The sequence below is a fragment of the Muntiacus reevesi genome, chromosome 7 (genome assembly GCF_963930625.1).
Source record: "Muntiacus reevesi chromosome 7, mMunRee1.1, whole genome shotgun sequence".
NCBI lineage: Eukaryota > Metazoa > Chordata > Mammalia > Artiodactyla > Cervidae > Muntiacus > Muntiacus reevesi.
Window position 1 is genome coordinate 95,529,471 of NC_089255.1, and position 19,854 is coordinate 95,549,324.

The following is a 19,854-nucleotide window of genomic DNA, read 5'->3' on the forward strand; positions in this document are numbered from 1 at the left end:
AAAAACATCTACTTCTCCTTCATTGACTACACTAAAGCCTTTGACTATGTGAACCACAACAAACTGTGGAAAATTCATCGAGAGATGGGAATACCAGACCACATTACCTGCCTCCTGAAAAATCTGTAGGCAGGTCAAGAAGCAACAGAACCAGACATGGGACAACAGACTGGTTCAAAATTGGGAAAGGTGTATGTCAAGGCTGTATATTGTCACTGTGCTTATTTAACTTATATGCAGAGCATATCTTGAGAAACACTGGGCTGGATGAAGCGCAAGCTGGAATCAAGATTGCTGGGAGAAATATCAATAACCTCAGATGTGCAGATGACATCACCCTTACGGCAGAAAGCAAAGAAAAACTAAAGAGCCTCTTGATGGAAGTGAAAGAGGAGAATGAAAAAGTTAGCTTAAAACTCAATGTTCAGAAAACTAAGATCATGGCATCTGGTCCCATCACTTCATGGGAAATAGACAGGGAAACAATAGAAACAGTGACAGACTTTATTTTGGAGGGCTCCAAAATCACTGCAAACTGTGACTTCAGCCAGGAAATTAAAAGATACTTGCTCCTTGCAAGAAAAGCTATGACAAATCTAGACAGCATATTAAAAGGAGACATTACTCTGTCAACAAAGGCCCATCTAGTCAAAGCTATGGTTTTTCCGGTAGTCATGTATGGGTGTGAGAGTTGGACCATAAAGAAGGCTGAGCACCGAAGAATTGATGTTTCTGAACTGTGGTGTTGTAGAAGACTCTTGAGAGTCCCTTGGACCGTAGAAGATCCAACCAGTCCATCCTAAAGGAAATCAGTCCAGAATATTCACTGGAAGGAGTGATGCTGAAGCTGAAGCTCCAATACTTTAGCTACCTAATGCAAAGAGCCAACTCATTAGAAAAGACCCTGATGCTGGGAAAGACTGAAGGCAGGAGGAGAAGGGGACAACAGAGGACGAGATGATTGATGGCATCACCGACTCAATGGACATGAGTTTGAGCAAGCTCCAGCAGACAGTGAAGGACAGGGAAGCGTGGCGTGCTGCGGTCCACAGGGTCACAAAGAGTCGGACACGACTGAGCAACTGACCAACAACAACACTGCCTATACCTACTCAAAACAAAACTCAATGGTGTTTTGACTGAGTCAGACTTTGAATTCCAGAGTCATCTGATGGCAACCCAGATTAAACTTATGCTGTTTTTTAAGTGATATACATCCAAAAACAAGAAATGCTTGGGATGTTTTCACTGAGAAGGCATCTCACCCAAGTATAACCTTCAAATGCACAACTGCAGTCAGCTAAATATATACAACAAATCTCATTGTCAACATCACTTTTTCAAAATAATCATTACCATAAAGTAAAGGAAAAAAGGAAAGTGAAGTCACTCAGTCATGTTCAACTCTTTGTGACCCCATGTACCATAACCTACCAAGCGCCTCTGTCCATGGGATTTTCCAGGCAAGAGTATTGGAGTAGGTTGCCATTTCCTTCTCCAGGGGATCTTCCCAACCCAGGGATCGAACCCAGGTCTCCTGCATTGCAGGCAGACACTTTGCTATCTGAGCCACCAGGAAAGCCATCATTACTGTGGTGTGGATCGAAGGAAGTCTGTGACATCATTCCTACTTTACGGGATTTAACAATCACAGAGGACTTAATAATATAAGGTTCTGGGCCAGGTTTTGTGGGAAATTTTTAAATTGTAATTAGAGATTTTAATACCTCCCCTCAATAACTGATACACAACTAGACAGAATATCAACAAAGATACAGGTGATTTAACAAAACTATCAAACAATTTGCCTGGATTAACATCTATAGATCACTTCATCCATAACTGCAGAATATGTGTTCTTTTCATGTGTACAAGGAACATTTACCAAAGTACACCACATTCTTAGCCATAATAGAAGTCTCCATAAATTCAAAAAGATTCAAGTTCCACAAAGTCTATTCTCTGACCACAACAGAATTAAGTCAGAAATGAATAACAAAAATGTCTGAAAAAATCCCCAAATATTTAGAAACTAAATAACAAATTTCTAAATAATCTTTGTCTCAAAGAAAAAAATAAAAGGGGAAACGAGAAAGAATTTTGAACTTACAAAAATAAAAACGCAACACATCAGGATTTGTGGGAAGCCACTAAAACAGAAATTTTAGCTTAAGATACTAGCAAAAGAAGAGCAAATTAAAACCAAAGTAAGCATAGGGTATGGGATTCAGAGATGGAAACTACTATGTATAAAACAGATAATCAACAAGGGTATACTGTACAGCACAGAGAAATATAGACATTATATTGCATTAATTTTAAAGGGAGCACAGCCTATAAAAATACTGAATCATTATGCTGTGTACCTGAAACTAATACAATATTGCAAATCAGTTATATTTCAGTAAAACTTTTAATTCAATTTAAAAAAAACAAAGTAAGCAGAGGAAAGAAAATAATAGAGATGAAAGGATAAATCAAACAAAACTAGAAAAACAAAAGTGTATAATTGAGAAACCAAAAGCTGACTCTTTGAGAAGATTAATAGAACTGAATAAACTTCTAGCCAGACTCATCAGGAAACTAGGATAAGAAGAAAGAAAATACAAACTGCAGTTATGAACATTAAGAAAGGTGACATCAACACAAAGTAGATATATATATTAAGAGAACAGTGGGGAATAACAGCAGTAACTTTGTGCTGAGAAATTTAACAACGTAAATGAAATGGACAAATTTTCGTGAAGACACAAAAACCCAAAGCTCACTAAGATATGGACAAACCGAACACCCCTTTATCCGTAAAGGAAGATGAAATTATAGTTAAAACTCTTCTCACAGAGAAAACTGTCGCCCCAGACAGCTTTACTGGGAAATTCAAGCCTCCCTGGGCGCTTGGCTCAGACAGGAAGTAAGAGCTAAGGCAGAGCTGTAAACGGCCCGCCTGGGCATTGAAGCACGCCCCGTTACACACACAGGGCCTGTCAGCAGAGGCTGGGACACTGGCTAGCTCCAAACATGAGGCCAGCTGTACCATCATGATCTGACTGCTAAGAAAACTGAGCAGAGATTCAACTACAGAAACTGTGCAGGAAAGTCACAAAGCAAATGAGCAGCAGCAACCATGACAAAAAGCAACAACCACAAATGCTAGAGAGGAGAAAGAATCTGATGTCCAGAGCGTCCAGATTATTTTATGTAACGTGTCTAGCTTTCAACAAATCATTATGATATTTGTAAACAAACAGGAAAGAATGGCCCATATACAGATATAAAAGCAGTTGACAGAAACTATGTCTGAGAAAGCCTAGTCATTACCTATTAGATATTATAGTTCCTAGACAAAGACATTAAATCAGGTATTTAAAAATGTTCAAAGAACTGAAGGAAACCATATCTAATGAGTAAAGGAGAGATCTGCTTCTAGAATGTCAGTGTGAGGAGCTCCATAAATATGCTCCCAGTGAAACTGGTGAAAATTATTTAAATAATAATAATGCTAAAGTCTGTAAATGATCCTAAGGGCACACTATAAATACAGAAATATTCAAGAAAATCTACTAAAACTCAGTATGAGCATCAAGAGTATATGGCATTTAAACCACAAGCCGTCCCTCCCTATCCCTCTTGGGCTGGACTGACAGAAACTCCAGGCCAAGTAGGCACAGCCAAGAACACAGGACTCCCTCCCTCCCAGTTCCCAGGTGAAGGCGACAATATCTGTGGGAGACAAGCCGAATATCAGTATTTCTCATGCCCTTTCTGGAGAAGCCAATGGCAACCCACTCCAGTACTCTTGCCTGGAGAATCCCAGGGACAGAGGAGCCTAGTGAGCTGCCATCTATGGGGTCACACAGAGTCGGACACGACTGAAGCGACTTAGCAGCAGCAGCAGCAAGCCCTTTCCCTTCAGCTACTTGAAGAACTGGCAGAATTTCTTTACAACCAAAGCTGCAAGAAAGATTTCCACGTAGCTGGGTAAAATGGGTAAAAAAGGCATGAAGTTGGGTCCTTCACCCCTGGGAGGAATCTGAAAGGAAGAGAAGGTTTGCACAGGTGGACCCTCAGCCCAGAGAGTGACCGGGTCAAGCCACAGACTGGTCATCCCAGTCCTGGGATCCTACACGGAAAGAAAAGCTCCTCTATTTTTTTAAGGTGTTCAGTTACGTTTTATGCTTTTTTCCCCCAATGCTAAGAAAGTGAATTAATGCAACAAAAACAACAAAGAATTACCATAGTTTCAACGATGATGGTGAGGTTACCTAAGCCATCCGTCAGAGCTACATAGCTTCCTCCTTTCTCTAAGTGGCCGACTGTCTTCAGGTAATACCAACCTGGTTGAGTAAACTGAGTGGTATGAGCTACAGAAAAGTAGAGAAAGACCCAAATAACATTAAAGTGGTGATAATAGGACTCTTCCAGAAATAAAAAGTTATCTACTTACTTGAAAAGAGAACAGAATATGCCGCCCCAAAATGTGCCACTTTAGCATGTGTGTTATTTTGAACTGCTGGCAATCAAGACCCAGAAGACTAAAGAAAAGTTTTCTCTCTCCTTCAACTGCCTGAAAGAATCTAGACAGAAGACCCAGCCCAGAAAGACAGCTATTACCAGCAATAACTTTTTATCTGAAAGACTTGTCTGCATGGCAGAGCAAATATCTGCTCTACTCTTCCTATGAATGGTCTTCTTCCCCTGTGAAGCTCCAGGTCCCTATCTCATTCCTTGGCTTAGGATGGCATTTATAAAGCCTGAATTGCCTGACTGCAAACTTGAGTCCCATATTTTTACGTACAAAATTAAATGTGTAAATTAAATGTGTTTTTTTTTCCTGGTGATCTGTCTTTTGTCCATTATTAGATTGACCAAAGAACCGAGAAGGTTAAAAGGAAAACTTTCCCAAGTATGACTGAGTCTAACAGCTAATTTCTATTTTGGAAAAAATATTTGCCATCAAGTTTTGAGTAATTAGCCTAGTTAAATGGTATAACTATGGGAATATTCTTAGAATGACTGGTAAAAAATAAATAAACCACACTCTGTTAGTTCAAGACTACTGAAAAACTGCTTTATTCCAACAGTAAATAAAGTTATCTCCTCCCAGTTTTTGTTGATCTCTATTTAAACCACGTTAATATAACTACAAAGAATATAGTTTTCAAAAAGTTAATAAAATACTTCAAAAACTAAGCTTTATGGTTTTAAACAAGTTTATTTTCACAATACTTATTTATTAGGCACCTCCATAGCTTGTCCTAGAAATGTACTGAGTGAGACTCGTGTCTCATTTTGGGAAGTGACAAAATTAACCCCCCCAAGAAACAGTGACAAAATTATAAAAGTACATTAGTTCATTGAAATAATGTGGGACCAACTATTTCAACATTTAAGGAGTTAACCAATCAGGATATACAAATTCAAAACTTAGCATTTTCATATTTATTAAAGAACAACCTGAGTTTAGAATAATGTCAGGACTACAAATCTCTGTGAAAAATACATCAACTGGGAAAAAGAGCCTGGTCTTAGACTAACCAAGAATGAAATATAGAGAGTAGCTTAGTTACCCGAAAGAATCTTACAAAACACTGGGACAAGTCTTGCTAAAACAGAAATACACTTAAAACTAACGTGTGTGTGCACACATGTGCACGCGCACACACACACGCAGTGTTTCTGTGACTCCCTCCAGGCACTCTCTGCTCTGTTCCTCAGACAGAAAGCCAGGGAGTGAGAGGCGGAGCGGGAACCACACCTGACACCAACTTCCTCCAGGCGCTCTCTGCTCTGTCCCTCAGACAGAGAGCCGAGGAATGAGTGGCGGAGGGGAACCATACCTGACACCCAGATAGGGGCTTCTACCGCGTAATGCCCGCTCCACGGCTCCTGGGCGGTCATCAGTCCACAGCGCCCATACGGCAACTGCTGATAGTAACTAGCCACCAAATTCCAAGCGATGGTTCTAAAAGATTGTTCGGTAAAGGAGAAACACCAAAGCAGCTTGTAATAAAAATGTAAATGTCTAGAAGCCTATAGTATAAAAGACCTTAGCAAAGTTTATACAAATATGTGTAAGTGGTAAAATTACCACCCAAAACAAGAAAATTTAAGTTGCCTAAGTTCACCCATATTTTGAAAAATCAAGTGATGGATGCAATCATTTTTATAGTGAATCATATAATAAAAAACACAAATTTATATGAGGTGTACAATTTTTACTGCTGTAAACTGTATAACCAGAAAAAGAGTCACGACCTACCAGCACCACACATGGCACAAATGCGAGTCAAACACAGATAAAGACTTTATCTATACCTGCTTTCTTTTTGCCAGTCAGCCTTCTTAATGGCCCAGTTGCATGACATAATTTCATGGCCTGACTCGGCTGCTGTAAAGTTTTACAATGAGAACTCTCAACAGCCCGACTGCCAGGGTCAGGCAGGCAGGGCAGGGGTCCCCAGAGGGAGAGGCCCTCACAGAGCTCTCCCGACATAAGGGGAGCCTTTTAAGGCCTCAGCCCCTTGAGATCTAAGCCCGCCCACAGTGCAATGCTCGCCCCGGAGAAGGGGTCTCAGTAGTAACTGACTGTAAGGGAACAAAACCATCTAAGAACAAACAGCTATCACCAGGCCAGGGAAACAACTCAACCATGTCTGAGACAATATATCAGACCCCAAAATAAGCTTTATTCCTGTTCGCAGCTTCCTGCCTTTTCTTTCTAGAGCTGACCCATGTTAGCTATAGCATAGATGAACAAAATAAGGCAAATGCTTATAATCACTGAATTTAGGTTGGGAGACAATGGAAGTCCATTGTACTTTTTTCTACTTATTATGCTTTGAAATTTCTCAAAATAAAACCTTTAAAAGTTTTAATTACTTACGAAGTCATGTAGCCATTGATGTAATTCTGATTCAATATACGCCCCCAGCAGCCTGCACCCACATCACCATTTACAGTGCTAAAATCTTCAGAAGACCACAGCTTCTTCTTAGTCAACCTAGCATCCTTTACTGTAAGTGTCCCAGGGTAATGAGCTCTAGAAAAGAAAGAGGGGGAGGAAATGCAAAAAGTCAGAACACTGCACTTATGACTACTTATTGAGTAAATACCCTCCCTGTTAGCTCAGCTGGGAAAGAATCCGCCTGCAAGGCAAGAGACCCCGGTTCAATTCCTGGGTCGGGAAGATTCGCTGGAGAAGGGATAGGCTACCCACTCCAGTATTCTTGGGCTTTCCTGGTGGCTCAGCCAGTAAAGAATCTGCCTGCACTCTGGGAGACCTGGGTTCAATCCCTGGGAAGCAAAGATCTCCTGAAGAAGGGAACGGCTACCCACTCCAGTATTCTGGCCTGGAGAATTCCATGAACTATTCCCTGGGGTCACAGAGTCAGACGCAACTAAGCAACTACAACTTTCACTGAGTGAACAAACATATGTGTCTTTGCCAAGGTTTTCTACTTCAAAATAACAGGCAACTTCCAGGTGGATGTCAGGCTGCATGTAAGCATCTGCTTCCCACCCCTGGGTTTCAGGATGCCCTGAGGATGAGATGCACTGGCAACACACAGAAAGGGGGGAAGATCATCAGTGGATGAGGGACTTCTTTCTGGAAACCTTAACAAGAAGGGAAGGATGTCAACAGACGGAGACAGCAGAAAAGGCCTAGAAAATTCCAAGAGATGAATGAGGTGGAGACAGGATTCAGACTTCCCAAGGGATGTACTGAGCTTGGACAGTAGAAAGAAAGGAGTGAAAAAGAAAACCAAAAGTAAAACTTCCCCGGCAACCCAGTGGTTAAGAATCTACCTTGCAATGCAAGGGATGCAGGTTCAATTCCTGGTCAGGGAACCCACATGCTGTGAAGCAATAATGACAGAAGCCCACAGGCCACCACTAGAGAATTATAACAAGGAAGATCCAGTTCATTTGTTACAAAGAGATATGTTTTTATCTTAAAAAAAAGAAAAGAAAAAGACTAATAAGCTTATTACATAAAGTATCAAATAGTATCAATAGTATCAAAAGTATCAATGAATCCCCTGCTCTACCCTTCATACAAAGGAAGACAGCTTGGCATTTATTCCCCGCCAAAAACAAAAACACTAAAACAAAACCAACAAAAACCCACAGAGGACTCTTATTTGAATAGAAATAAGAAGCTATTATCCCAGAGCAGTGGTAGTTCTCAACTCGGGCGATTTTGTCTGGAGGAGAAGGTATGTAGCAGTTGCTACCGTTATCCAGGGCAGAGGCCAGAGACGCAGCCAAACACCCTACAGCGCCCACAGCAGGTCCCCGCAGCAAAGAGCTATCCAGCGAGAAATACCAACAGTGCAGAGGCGGAGAAACCCTCCCCAGGGAAATGAACCGCTCCCTTTTCTAGCACATGAGAGGAGTCAACTGAAATATAAATGTATATTTACTGTTCCAAGAGTAAAATACTGTCATAATGATGGTTGTGGAAGTGACTGATAATTGAATATAAAAACAATTAAGAAATTTCAAATGTATAATAGAAAAAAGGCTAACAGTATAAGAATTAGACAGCACATGAACTCTAGGGAGAAGAGTGTATACTTCTTAAGCCAACAACTACTGACAAAAAATTTAACAAAAATACAAGCAAAATAACAGAGATTGAATCATATCACAATTCTTATCTTTGTGGTTTGGTATAGTAGTATTCTTAACATTAAAAGAATGATTACAAAGACCTATTTTACTCTGGAAAATTCTGAAGGAGATGGGACTACCAGACCACCTTCCCTGCCTCCTGAGAAACCTGCACGCAGGTCAAGAAGCAACAGTTAGAACAGGACATGGAACAATGGACTGGTTCCAAATTGGGAAAGGACTACATCAAGGCTGTATATTATCACCCTGCTTATTTAACTTATATACATAGTACATCACATGAAATGCCAGGCTGGATGAAGCACAAGCTGGCATCAAGATTGCCAGGAGAAATATCAATAACCTCAGATATGCAGATGATACCACCCTTATGGCAGAAGGCAAAGAAGAACTAAAGAGCCTCCTGAGGAAAGTGAAAGAGGAGAGTGAAAAAGTTGGCTTAAAACTCAACATTCAAAAAACAAAGATCATGGCATCCGGTCCCATCACTTCATGGCAAATAGATGGGGAGACAGTAATAGACTTTTATTTTCTTGGGCTCCAAAATCATTGCAGATGGTGACTGCAGCCATGAAATTCAAAGATGCTTGCTCCTTGGAAGAAAAGCTATGACAAACCTAGAGAGTGTATTAAAAAGCAGAGACATTACTTTGCCAACAAAGGTCTGTATAGTCAAAGCTATAGTCATGTATAGATATAAGAGTTGGACCATAAAAATGCTGAGCACTGAAGAATTGATGCTTTTGAACTGTAGTGTTGGAGAAGACTCTTGAGAGTCCCTTGGACTGCAAGATCAAACCAGTCCATCCTAAAGGAAATTAGTCCTGAATATTCATTGGAAGGACAGATGCTGAAGCTCCAATACTTTGGCCACCTGATGTGAAAAGCTGATTCAATGGAAAAGACTCAGATGCTGGGAAAGACTGAAGGCATGAGAAGGGGATGACAGAGGGTGAGATGGTTAGATGGCATCACTGATTCAATGGAGAGGAGTTTGAGCAAGCTCCAGGAGATGGTGAAGGACAGGGAAGCCTGGTGTGCTGCAGTCCCTGGGGTCACAGAGAGCTGAACATGACTGAGTGACTGAAAAACAACAAACTTTAGTTTTTAAGTTATTTAATTCCATTTAGGTCATGAACTTTTTAAGAAAAAAAAATCCTACTTGGGAATTAATTATCCTAGTAAAGATGAAATAAGGCACATCAGTCTGGTGTTCCATGGTTTCATAAGGAAAATGAATATATAATAAAGAATATAAAATAAGGAATCAGAGGAAAATGAGAATCCACCATGGCTTCATTGACTCACTGACCTCAGGTGAAAATAGGCACCTATTCAGTATTGTAAAAATACACAACAGATACTCAAAAAGAAAGCTAGCATCTAACAGGGTTAAGAATTCATGTTCTGGAACTATAAATCCCAAATTGGAAAATCTGACAATTCTCTGCAATTACATAATTCTAATAAACTTTAACATTTTGATGATCTGATCTAAGTCACTTCAAAGTCATGTCTGAGTCTCTGCGACCCTGTGGACTATAGCCTTTCCGGTTCCTCTGTCCATGGGATTCTCCAGGCAAGAACACTGGAGTAGGCTGCCATGCCCTCCTCCTGGGGATCTTCCCGACTCAGGGATCAGACACATGTCTCTTAGTCTCCCGCCCTGGCAGGCAGGTTCTTTACCACTAACACCACCTGGGAAGCCCTTATTCTATATCCCAGAACTGCATTCTATGATCACAATACTCAGTTTTGACACCTCAAAGAAATGCTAATTTTAAGACTCATCTAGTTATCACTCAGTCAAATGTATATCTGGTATGTCTCTGGTAAAAATAAAAAATATTTATATAAAAAAATAATACTTTGTAAAATAATATGCTATTATGCTATTAATGATCTCTAGCTATTAACATTATGAGTAAGTTCCAACTCTATAGTTTTCTACAGTTTCCAAATTTTCTATAAAGAGTATGTATTATTTTTAAAACCCCAAAAAGTATCTCTTTCAAAGCTATAGTAATAGGTATTATATCTCTCATTCAGAAAATAAAGAAACTGTTATATTTTAAACCTGAGTGATTTATCAAATGATCTGAGAAAAGAGGGGTAGAACTGATACTAAAACCCAGGTCTCTTGTGATGCCCAGATTTATAGTTCAACAAAATAATGTAAAAGTTCTTTAAGAATATAATTTTTAAATGCATATAATTAGACAAAACATCTCTATTATTTCATGGCATGATTTTTCAAACTTTAAATAACAAGATTAAGGTCACTGAAAGTAAACCAAAGTTTAGCCTATCAGAAAAACATATGTGTATTACAGGAGAAATAGAACTTATAGACGAGGTGGACTGTGGTAGCAGCCCAGTTTCTGAAACTCCCCACAATACTCCTCCTGAAACCAAACAGACCAATCTGATGACGGAAATTAAAACCCCCATCAAAACCAGGTGACAGCGAGTCCCCAGGAGTCCTGCAGCATCAGGATCGGCAGACAGAATGTGGAAACAGTGGAGGTGACAGGTGACCAACAGGGGCAGGCCCCACCCTGAGTGGAAGCACCGACAACAACCAGCTAAAGGGCAAAGGTCTCCACAGGCTGGAAATTGGGGCCAAGGCCCCAACAATAAACTCACTAAGAGGTTAAACACAATGCTGTGACAGTTTAAACCGGATTGGTCCAACAGGAATACAACGTGAGCTATACAAAGTAATTTTAAATCTTCCAGTAGCCACGTTTTTAAAAAACAAAATTTTAATCATATATTTTGTTTAACCCAATATACCCAAAATACTATCATTCAACACATGTAATCAATATGAAAAATCATTAATAACTTACTTTTCTATTATTAGTATATCTTTAAAATTTGGTGTGTGTTTTATACTTGTAACACTCCTCAGTTCAGACTAACCACATTTCAAGCGTTTCATAAACACCTGTGGCTAGCGGTCCCCATAGTAAACAATACAAACTGAAACTCTTAACTATTTCAGAAATAGGCAGCAAATAATCTAAGCTATGGATTTTCCAGTAGTCATGTATGGATGTGAGAGCTGGACCATAAGAAAGGCTGAGCACCAAAGACCCTTTTGAACTGTAGGGTTTGAGAAGGTGCTTGAGAGTCCCTTGGACTGCAAGGAGATCCAACCAGTCCCTCCTACAGGAGATCAGTCCTGAATATTCATTGGAAGGACTGACGCTGAAGCTGAAACTCCAATACTTTGGCACCTGATGGGAAGAACTGACTCACTAGAAAAGACCCTGATGCTGGGAAAGATTGAAGGCAGGAGGAGAAGGGGATGACAGAGGATGAGATGGTTGGATGGCATCATTGCTCCAACTCATGTCCATTGAGTCAAACTCTGGGATATAGTGAAGGACAGGAAAGGCTGGTGTGCTGCTGTCCATGGGGTCACAAAGAGTCGAACACCACTGAGCAACTGAACAACAACAAATGCTTTCTGGAATGGTAGAGTCTCACCATGAGAATAAGCTCCTTAAATTAGAATCCAAATTGAGCAAGACACACTTAGGGTGAGGGAGAGACAACACTGCCTTCATAATTTCTAAAATGTAAACATTATTCTGCCCCTTAATCTAAATAAAATCATGTTTTGTATTTCTGAACACTGACACAGTATTTCAAAAGTCATCAATACATTATTACATTGTCATAGAAAGATTCCCAAAATCCACCAAAATACAAACTTTTCAAAGAAAAAAAGGAATGAAGCATCATTTCTATATGCTTTAGTTAAGTAAATACAAGAAAGCAACCTTCTGCAAATACAATCGAAAGGGGAGAAGCAGACAAAAACAAAGGCACCGTCAATAGTCAGAGCAACCAACAGAAACTGTTCATTCTCAAAGTAAAACATTCCTTACCCTATTACATCAATCACCTTCAAGAGCTCAGGGTCGAGCAGCATAGAAGCAGAAATGGGCTCCCAGAGATTATCACTCGCTATGATTTTCACGTGCTGGAGACCTTGATGGTTCAGCATTCTTCTTAGCACCTTTCAGAGAGAGAAGCAGAACACAGGAAAGGTTAAAACTGAGTTTTCAGCTGCTGACTTACGACCAAGTGAGCTGAAGTGTCTTCAGATTCAACAAGCAGGATGGGTGTGTCAACATTATTTCTCAATAGAAATGCGCCCCGTGTGGAGAGGTAAAAAAGCACTATCACTAAGATAACCTACTTCATGGGATGTAAAAAGAAAAGTGAAATGTCAGGTTTGGGAAGGTGAGCGCTCATCACTGCAGCAACACGGTCTGCCTGACTACAGGGCTGCACGGGATACAGGCGCTAGCTCGGCTCTGCCCTGTCTTCCCGCTGCCCTCATCAGACCTGTACTCATCCTACTCCCAGCGTGCGCTTCAGCCTTACACTGCTCCACTGGCCCTCCGCAGCCCCCCACCCCCCCCCCCCCACCCCACCGCGCTCACCCCTCCCCTGGCAACGCCTGCCCCTGCAGGTAGCTTTGAGTTGCCTGGCTCCGGCTGCAGTCAATCCTCTCAATCTACGCCTTCTCCTCCACACAGCTAGTGACTAAACCATGCCGTTAATCCAAAACATACCGGCCTACTGGCGGCTCAGCGCCCCTGCTGGTCTAATCCATCTTCCTCCACTTGCTCTGCCCCAAGCCCCTTGATCTCTCAGTCTTCACGTCTTCCCAATGACGTGGTCTGCCTTAGCAACTTGTGGAGCGCCTATCCATCCCAGCTTGAAGATGCCAGCTAGTCTTTAAAGAGAATTCCCTCATCCTGAGGTGCAGGCATCGCCTCCTCTGCATCCTCTGACAAGCCCTCTATGTGCATTATTCTGCTAAATAAATCATGACTGATTTTTCAGCTGGTCATATGAGACTCTACAGTCCCCAAATGTGAACTCTTTTTGGGGAGAAAACATACGTTTTATCCTTGTATTCCAAGCACATATACAATGTCTGACAAATGAGGTGTTGAGTAAATGCTTCCTGACTGACGGATTGAATAGATAAACGAAATAAATTTAGTGGATATTACGTGCTTAAGAGAATAAGACACTCAATTTAAAGAAAAAAAATTAACTGAAAGAAAATGTGACCACGAAATTCTATTTCTTAGAGAAAAGACATATAAAACAAGACAAACAGAACTATAAAGTAAACCAGAGAATATCTCCACTTGAAAAGTTAAACTGCCATTTGTTTTCCAGTGATGGAAAGGGTTATTACTCTCAGATTTTCCTTTCCTAAAAAATAGCAACAACAGTAGCTACCCCTTAAAGGAGACAGTTAAGAAGTAGAGAGAGATACATATTTAGGGAAAGTACCTAAAAAAGAAACACACTTTGCAAATATTAGTTGCTATCTATTTGCTAATCACAAATAGAAAAATACAACACACTCCAATCTAACAGGCATTCCAAAGAAAACAAGAATGAGATAATATACTACAAATTTGATACATGACAATAAAAGAAAAATCTACATTTCTTGAAGTTCTAAAAATCTAAATGATATAGTTGTTTCATAACAATTATCATAATTATACAAATAATGAACTTTTAAATAGAAAAATACACCACAACTCTATCGACAAAGGCAATTTTTGGGGGGATTAAAAGGAATTATATAATTTTATGTTACAACTGGCAAATCACATCACTGTGCTGTAAAAAATACAGCGTTCCTCCTACTGATCTCCATGGAACTAGAAAGGAATTTTTCACTAATAACTTAAAGATAAAAAGATTTTAAAGTTGTACAGACCTTGATATAATTAACATCAAATGCCCTCTCATTCCAAATCTAGAAAAAAAAAAAGGTCAAAATGTCAGAATTGTAAGATTTTGTGTCAGAAAATAAACACTACCACTAAGATGCCTCTTCTCTCACCATCTTTCATATTATCTGGAAAGCCATTTTTCTTACTTAATAGAGTGTCCTACTATTAAATTTATAGATATTAATAAGACAACATAATTTTTAATTAAAATAGTATTTTTAAAAACCTTAACATATTTGGAGGGTATTTTTCAAAATGTCACTTACTCCAGAGATTTCTAAAAATGGACTGTTGAAATCAGTCCATAAAGACCGGCGAGACAGTGCATGCCAGGAAGTACAGCAGGCACTGGGCCCTCAGCACACCTAGGGCTGCGGCAGTCGTTCTTAGCAGCCCTGCACTCACACCTGAAAGCCGGGGATGAGTGAGGACGCTGCGCAGGACTCATGTTCTTAGCACACACAGAGAATCACAATGATGGGCTACACCACGACAGCAAGCTCTTAGTGAAGACAGATAAAAGGAACATGCACAGATCTCTCAGGCTTAGCATCACATAGCATGAGGTTCCAGTGCTGAAACAGAACTTCGCTAAGACTTTCATTCTGCACGTGAGAGACGGGCCTAGGTTCCAAATACTGTTTTCACTCCAGGGATCCTGGTGGCGGTGGTTCAGTCGCTAAGTGTCCGACTCTTGCAGCCCCATGGGCAGGAGCCCACCAGGCTCCTCTGTCCATGGGATTCTCCAGGCAAGAAGACTGGAGTGGGTTGCCGTGCCCTCCCCAGGGGATCTTCCCGACCCAGGTCTCCTGCACTGCAGGCAGATTCTTTACCAACTGAAAAGTGATCTGATCAAAGAAACTTCCTTACCATGGCACGTGGTTATGAAGAGTCTAAAAGAGATGTGAATAACCCATTTTCTAACAGAAACATTTTCTGTGACTTTACCATAATAGAATGTTGCAGGACTCACGCCTACATTTAGTTTCACTATGGGTTAAAAATATTTGATATTTAAGAAAGTTCTCAAACACAACAGACTAATTTTCAGTTATAGTCTAGAGAAGCTTAACAAAAACAGTGTGTCCCTGCTTCCGGCTTCCCGCAGCCCTAGTCTGCCCGCAGGCCCCACACCACGTCTAGGTTCTGCAGTGAGCCTGCGGCAGCGTCCACCGCCTCACCCAACTCCTCAAGGGCTTATTAACCATGCTGTCCCCAGACATGTCAGTCACAATGCCCGCAACACAGCAGCAGCCCTGTCATTGCTGGCTAACTCCATGAAAGCTTTCAAAATCAGTTTTGACAGCATATTTATTACCCAAAGTGTATAGAGACCCACTACGTGTGTGTATAAGGCTCTGTAGGGGCACAGTGCAGGGTGAGGCACGCCTCCAGCCAGCCAACAGACCAGCTAGAAACACAAGATGCTATGTCTTGCATTTTTAAACCATTAAAAACTATTAAGTAACAACTCAGGACAAGGGTAGGCATATTTCTAACAGCCTGCCTAATCAGACCCACTATTCATATTTTTTACAGCCTGAAATCTAAAAATGGATTTTACAATTTTAAGTGTTTACATTTTAAACAGTTATATAATTACCTACATAATATCCTTAATATTGCCTTCTGATCCGCAAAACTTAAAATATCTACTCTCTAGCACTTTTAGAAGTCTGCTACCCTCTACTTTAGGACCACAGAAGATTGAGGGAGCAAAATGAGATTAATCACTAAACTATAAAAGTAAACACATTATTGTTTTAAGAATTATTAACAGAAAAACTAGGGAAAGTTTAGAAGAAGGAGAATTTGAGCCGGGGTGGTACCAAAAACAAAACAAAAACAAAAACAGTGCAGGGAGGCAAAAACTACATACAGGTTTCAAAAGTGGGAAGATTTGGATGGACAGAGAGGAAGGATCAATGGTGACATAGAGATAATTTGTCAACAGACATCAACAGAACAAATTAGTCTCAGGACACAAAGATGTCAACAAAGCGCCAGAAATTACTTTTAAAAATTATAAATAAATGTCCAAAGCTTAATCATGTTCTGAAAAAACATATTACTGACTCCGATATAGTCAATGTCCAGATCGTGATAATGCTTGGAGCCCACAATCCAGGTCACGATGTAGTAGGCGGTCAGCTGAAGGTTGACGTAAGGCCAGTTGAAGCCCTTCCCCAGCCAGCCCGGGAACGACCACGGCAGCCCTGTGGAGACGAACAGGCAGAGTTGGGGCAGGTGCAGCAGTGCAGTACCACGAAAACCAGAGCAAAACAGACAGAAAAGAACCAACACGGGCCAAGCAAATAGCCAATAAAGCTCTGACCAAAGGGAAGATGGCATACCAGGCACAAACTCTCAAAATCCCTTCCAGTTTATGAACACAGTATTTCCTTACTGATCCTGAGAGTCAGGTTCCATGATTCTAAGTGCTCTTTCAATAAAAAGAAATAAAACAAAAACCCTTTTCTCAATGATATTTACCAACAGAAACAAATGTAACATATAATTTAATATCCCCACCCCTGCTAAAAAGATATTCAATGTACAATTTTTGTTCTCTGAATGCAAATCAAAGAGTTTTGAAAGGTTTATGCTTAACCTGGTGACTCAGACAGTAAAGAATCTGCCTGCAATGCCGGAGAGCCCGGTTTGATCCCTGGGTCAGAAAGATCCCCTGGAGAAAATGGCTATCCACTCCAGTATCCTTGCCTGGAGAATTCTATGGACAGAGGAGTCTGGCAGGCTACAGTCCATGGGGTCACAGAGAGGTGGACATGACTGAGCAACTAACACTATGCTGAAGACTTCTGTGAGGCAAGTACAACACAAATCCCTCACTCACTACTACATCTTCTTACAACTTAAAGCTATTTAAATACTAATGAGTAAGGTAATCAAATTTTGCAAAACTAGTTTTTCTTTATGGCAATATAAGTGCCAGTCACTCAGTAGGGAAATATGCCGTTGTTATATGTTATTGAACAAATAATCCACATTCTTCTAATACCCCAGTTATTATTAAGTTTTAAAAAAGAGAGAAAAGCAGCACTAATTATGATTCTAAATCCTAATTCTCTTACTAATATATTAAAATAAGGTCAACATTAAGTTCTTTAACTGCTAATATCTTACCAATCTAGTTTACCGCTGAAAAAAATTAAAATCAAAATGACAAAATGCTTATTTTTCTAAACTCTAGAAGAATGACGAAGTTGTACCTACACAAGAAATGTGACATTAAAATAATGGAATGTTTTAAAACAGCGAAATCCCAAATACATTCTGAAGGCCTGCCATGAGTAAGTCTTTGTTAGGAGAGGGTTCAGCCTGCCAGATTTTCTGCATTTAAATGAGAACTGACCTTGAAAGCAGCCCAGGGGTCAAGTATGTGCTGAAGTCAATGATGCTTTTTACTGTTCAATTTCTGAAAACTCTTACAAAAGTCCATTTAGAAAGAACACACTGACTCCTCATTTTTTTAACTTAGAAAAACTTACACTTGTCCTTTGATGGTTGAAAATGATTTTTAAAATAACGTGAAGTTAACCCCTATAAGTTAGGACCATCAGCAAGAAAAAGAAATGCAAAAAGGCAAAATGGTTGTCTAAGGAGGTCTTACAAATGGCTGAGAAAAGAAGAGAAGCTAAAGGCAAAGGAGAAAAGGAAAGATATACCCATCTGAATGTAGAGTTCCAAAGAACAGCAAGGAGAGATAAGAAAGCCTTCCTCAGTGATCAGTGCAAAGAAACAGAGAAAAACAATAGGACGGGAAAGACTAGAGATCTCTTCAAGAAAATTAGAGATACCAAGGGAAATTTTCATGCAAAGATGGGTACAGTAAAGAACAGAAATGGTATGGACCTAACAGAAGCAGAAGATATTAAGAAGAAGTGGCAAGAATACACAGAACTGTACAAAAAAGATCTTCACGACCCAGATAACCATGATGGTGTGATAACCCACCTAGAGCCAGACATCCTGGAATGTGAAGTCAAGTGGGCTTTAGGAAGCATTCTATGAGCAAAGCTAGTGGAAGTGATGGAATTCCAGTTGAGCTAGTTCAAATCCTGAAAGATGATGCTGTGAAAGTGCTGCACTCAATATGCCAGCAAATCTGGAAAACTCAGCAGTGGCCACAGGACTGGAAAAGGTCAGCTTTCATCCCAATCCCAAAGAAAGGCAATGCCAAAGAATGCTCAAACTACCACACAATTGCACTCATTTCACACACTAGCAAAGTAATGCTCAAAATTCTCCAAGCCAGGCTTCAACAGCACGTAAACCGTGACCTTCCAGATGTTCAAGCTGGATTTAGAAAAGGCAGAGGAACCAGAGATCAAAATGCCAACATCCATTGGATCATCAAAAAAGCAAGAGAGTTCCAGAGAAGCATCTACTTCTGCTTTATTGCCTATGCCAAAGCCTTTGACTGTGCGGATCACAACAAACTGTGGAAAATACTTCAAAAGATAGGAATACCAGACCACCTGACCTGCCTCCTAAAAAATCTGTATGCAGGTCAAGAAGCAACAGTAAGAACCGGACATGGAATAGCAGACTGGTTCCTAATTGGGGAAGGAGTATGTCAAGGCTGTATACTGTCAAGCTGCTTATTTAATTTATATGCAGAGTACATCATGCGAAATGCTGGGCTGGATAAAGTGCAAGCTGAAATCAAGATTGCTGGGAGAAATATCAATAACCTCAGATATGCAAATGATACCACCCTTATGGCAGAAAGGGAAGAGGAACTAAAGAGCCTCTTGATGAAGGTGAAACAGGAGAGTGAAAAAGCTGGCTTGAAGTTCAACATTCACAAAACTAAGTCATGGCATGTGGTCCCATCACTTCATGGCAAATAGATGGGGAAATAATGGAAACAGTGACAGACTTTATTTTTGGGGACTCCAAAATCATTGCAGATGGTGACTGCAGTCATGAAATTAAAAGACGCTTCCTCCTTGAAAGGAAAGCTATGACCAACCTATACAGCATATTAAAAAGCAGAGACATTACTTTGCCAACAAAGGTCTGTCTAGTCAAACCTATGGTTTTTCCAGTAGTCATGTACAGATGTGAGAGTTGGACTATAAAGAAAGCTGAGCGCCAAAGAATTGATGCTTTTGAACTGTGGTGTTGGAGAAGACTCTACAGAGTTCCTTGGACTGCAAGGAGATCAAACCAATCAATCCAAAAGGAAATCAGTCCTGAATATTCATTGGAAGGACTGATGCTGAAGCTGAAGCTTGAAAACTTCGGCCCCCTGATGCGAAGAACTGACTCACTGGAAAAGACCCTGGGAAAGATTGAGGGCAGTAGGAGAAGGGCACGACAGAGGATGAGATGGTTGGACGGCATCACCAACTCGATGGACATGAGTCTGAGCAAGCTCCAGGAGTTGGTGATGGACAGGGAGGCCTGGCGT

General features: G+C 40.4%; 1 protein-coding gene across 4 annotated transcripts in view; it reads right to left on the reverse strand.

Moving 5' to 3' along the window:
- GALC (galactosylceramidase) overlaps window positions 1-19,854 on the reverse strand; it is a 51,116-nt gene that overhangs the window by 16,973 nt on the left and 14,289 nt on the right. For all 4 annotated transcript variants that reach the window (XM_065941967.1, XM_065941968.1, XM_065941969.1 and 1 more), the window contains 6 exons: window positions 16,494-16,633; window positions 14,402-14,440; window positions 12,534-12,664; window positions 6,884-7,039; window positions 5,838-5,962; window positions 4,234-4,361 (listed from right to left, as the gene is read on the reverse strand). In XM_065941967.1, the coding sequence (XP_065798039.1) occupies window positions 4,234-4,361; window positions 5,838-5,962; window positions 6,884-7,039; window positions 12,534-12,664; window positions 14,402-14,440; window positions 16,494-16,633 (719 nt within the window). The remainder of the gene's footprint in view (window positions 1-4,233; window positions 4,362-5,837; window positions 5,963-6,883; window positions 7,040-12,533; window positions 12,665-14,401; window positions 14,441-16,493; window positions 16,634-19,854) is intronic.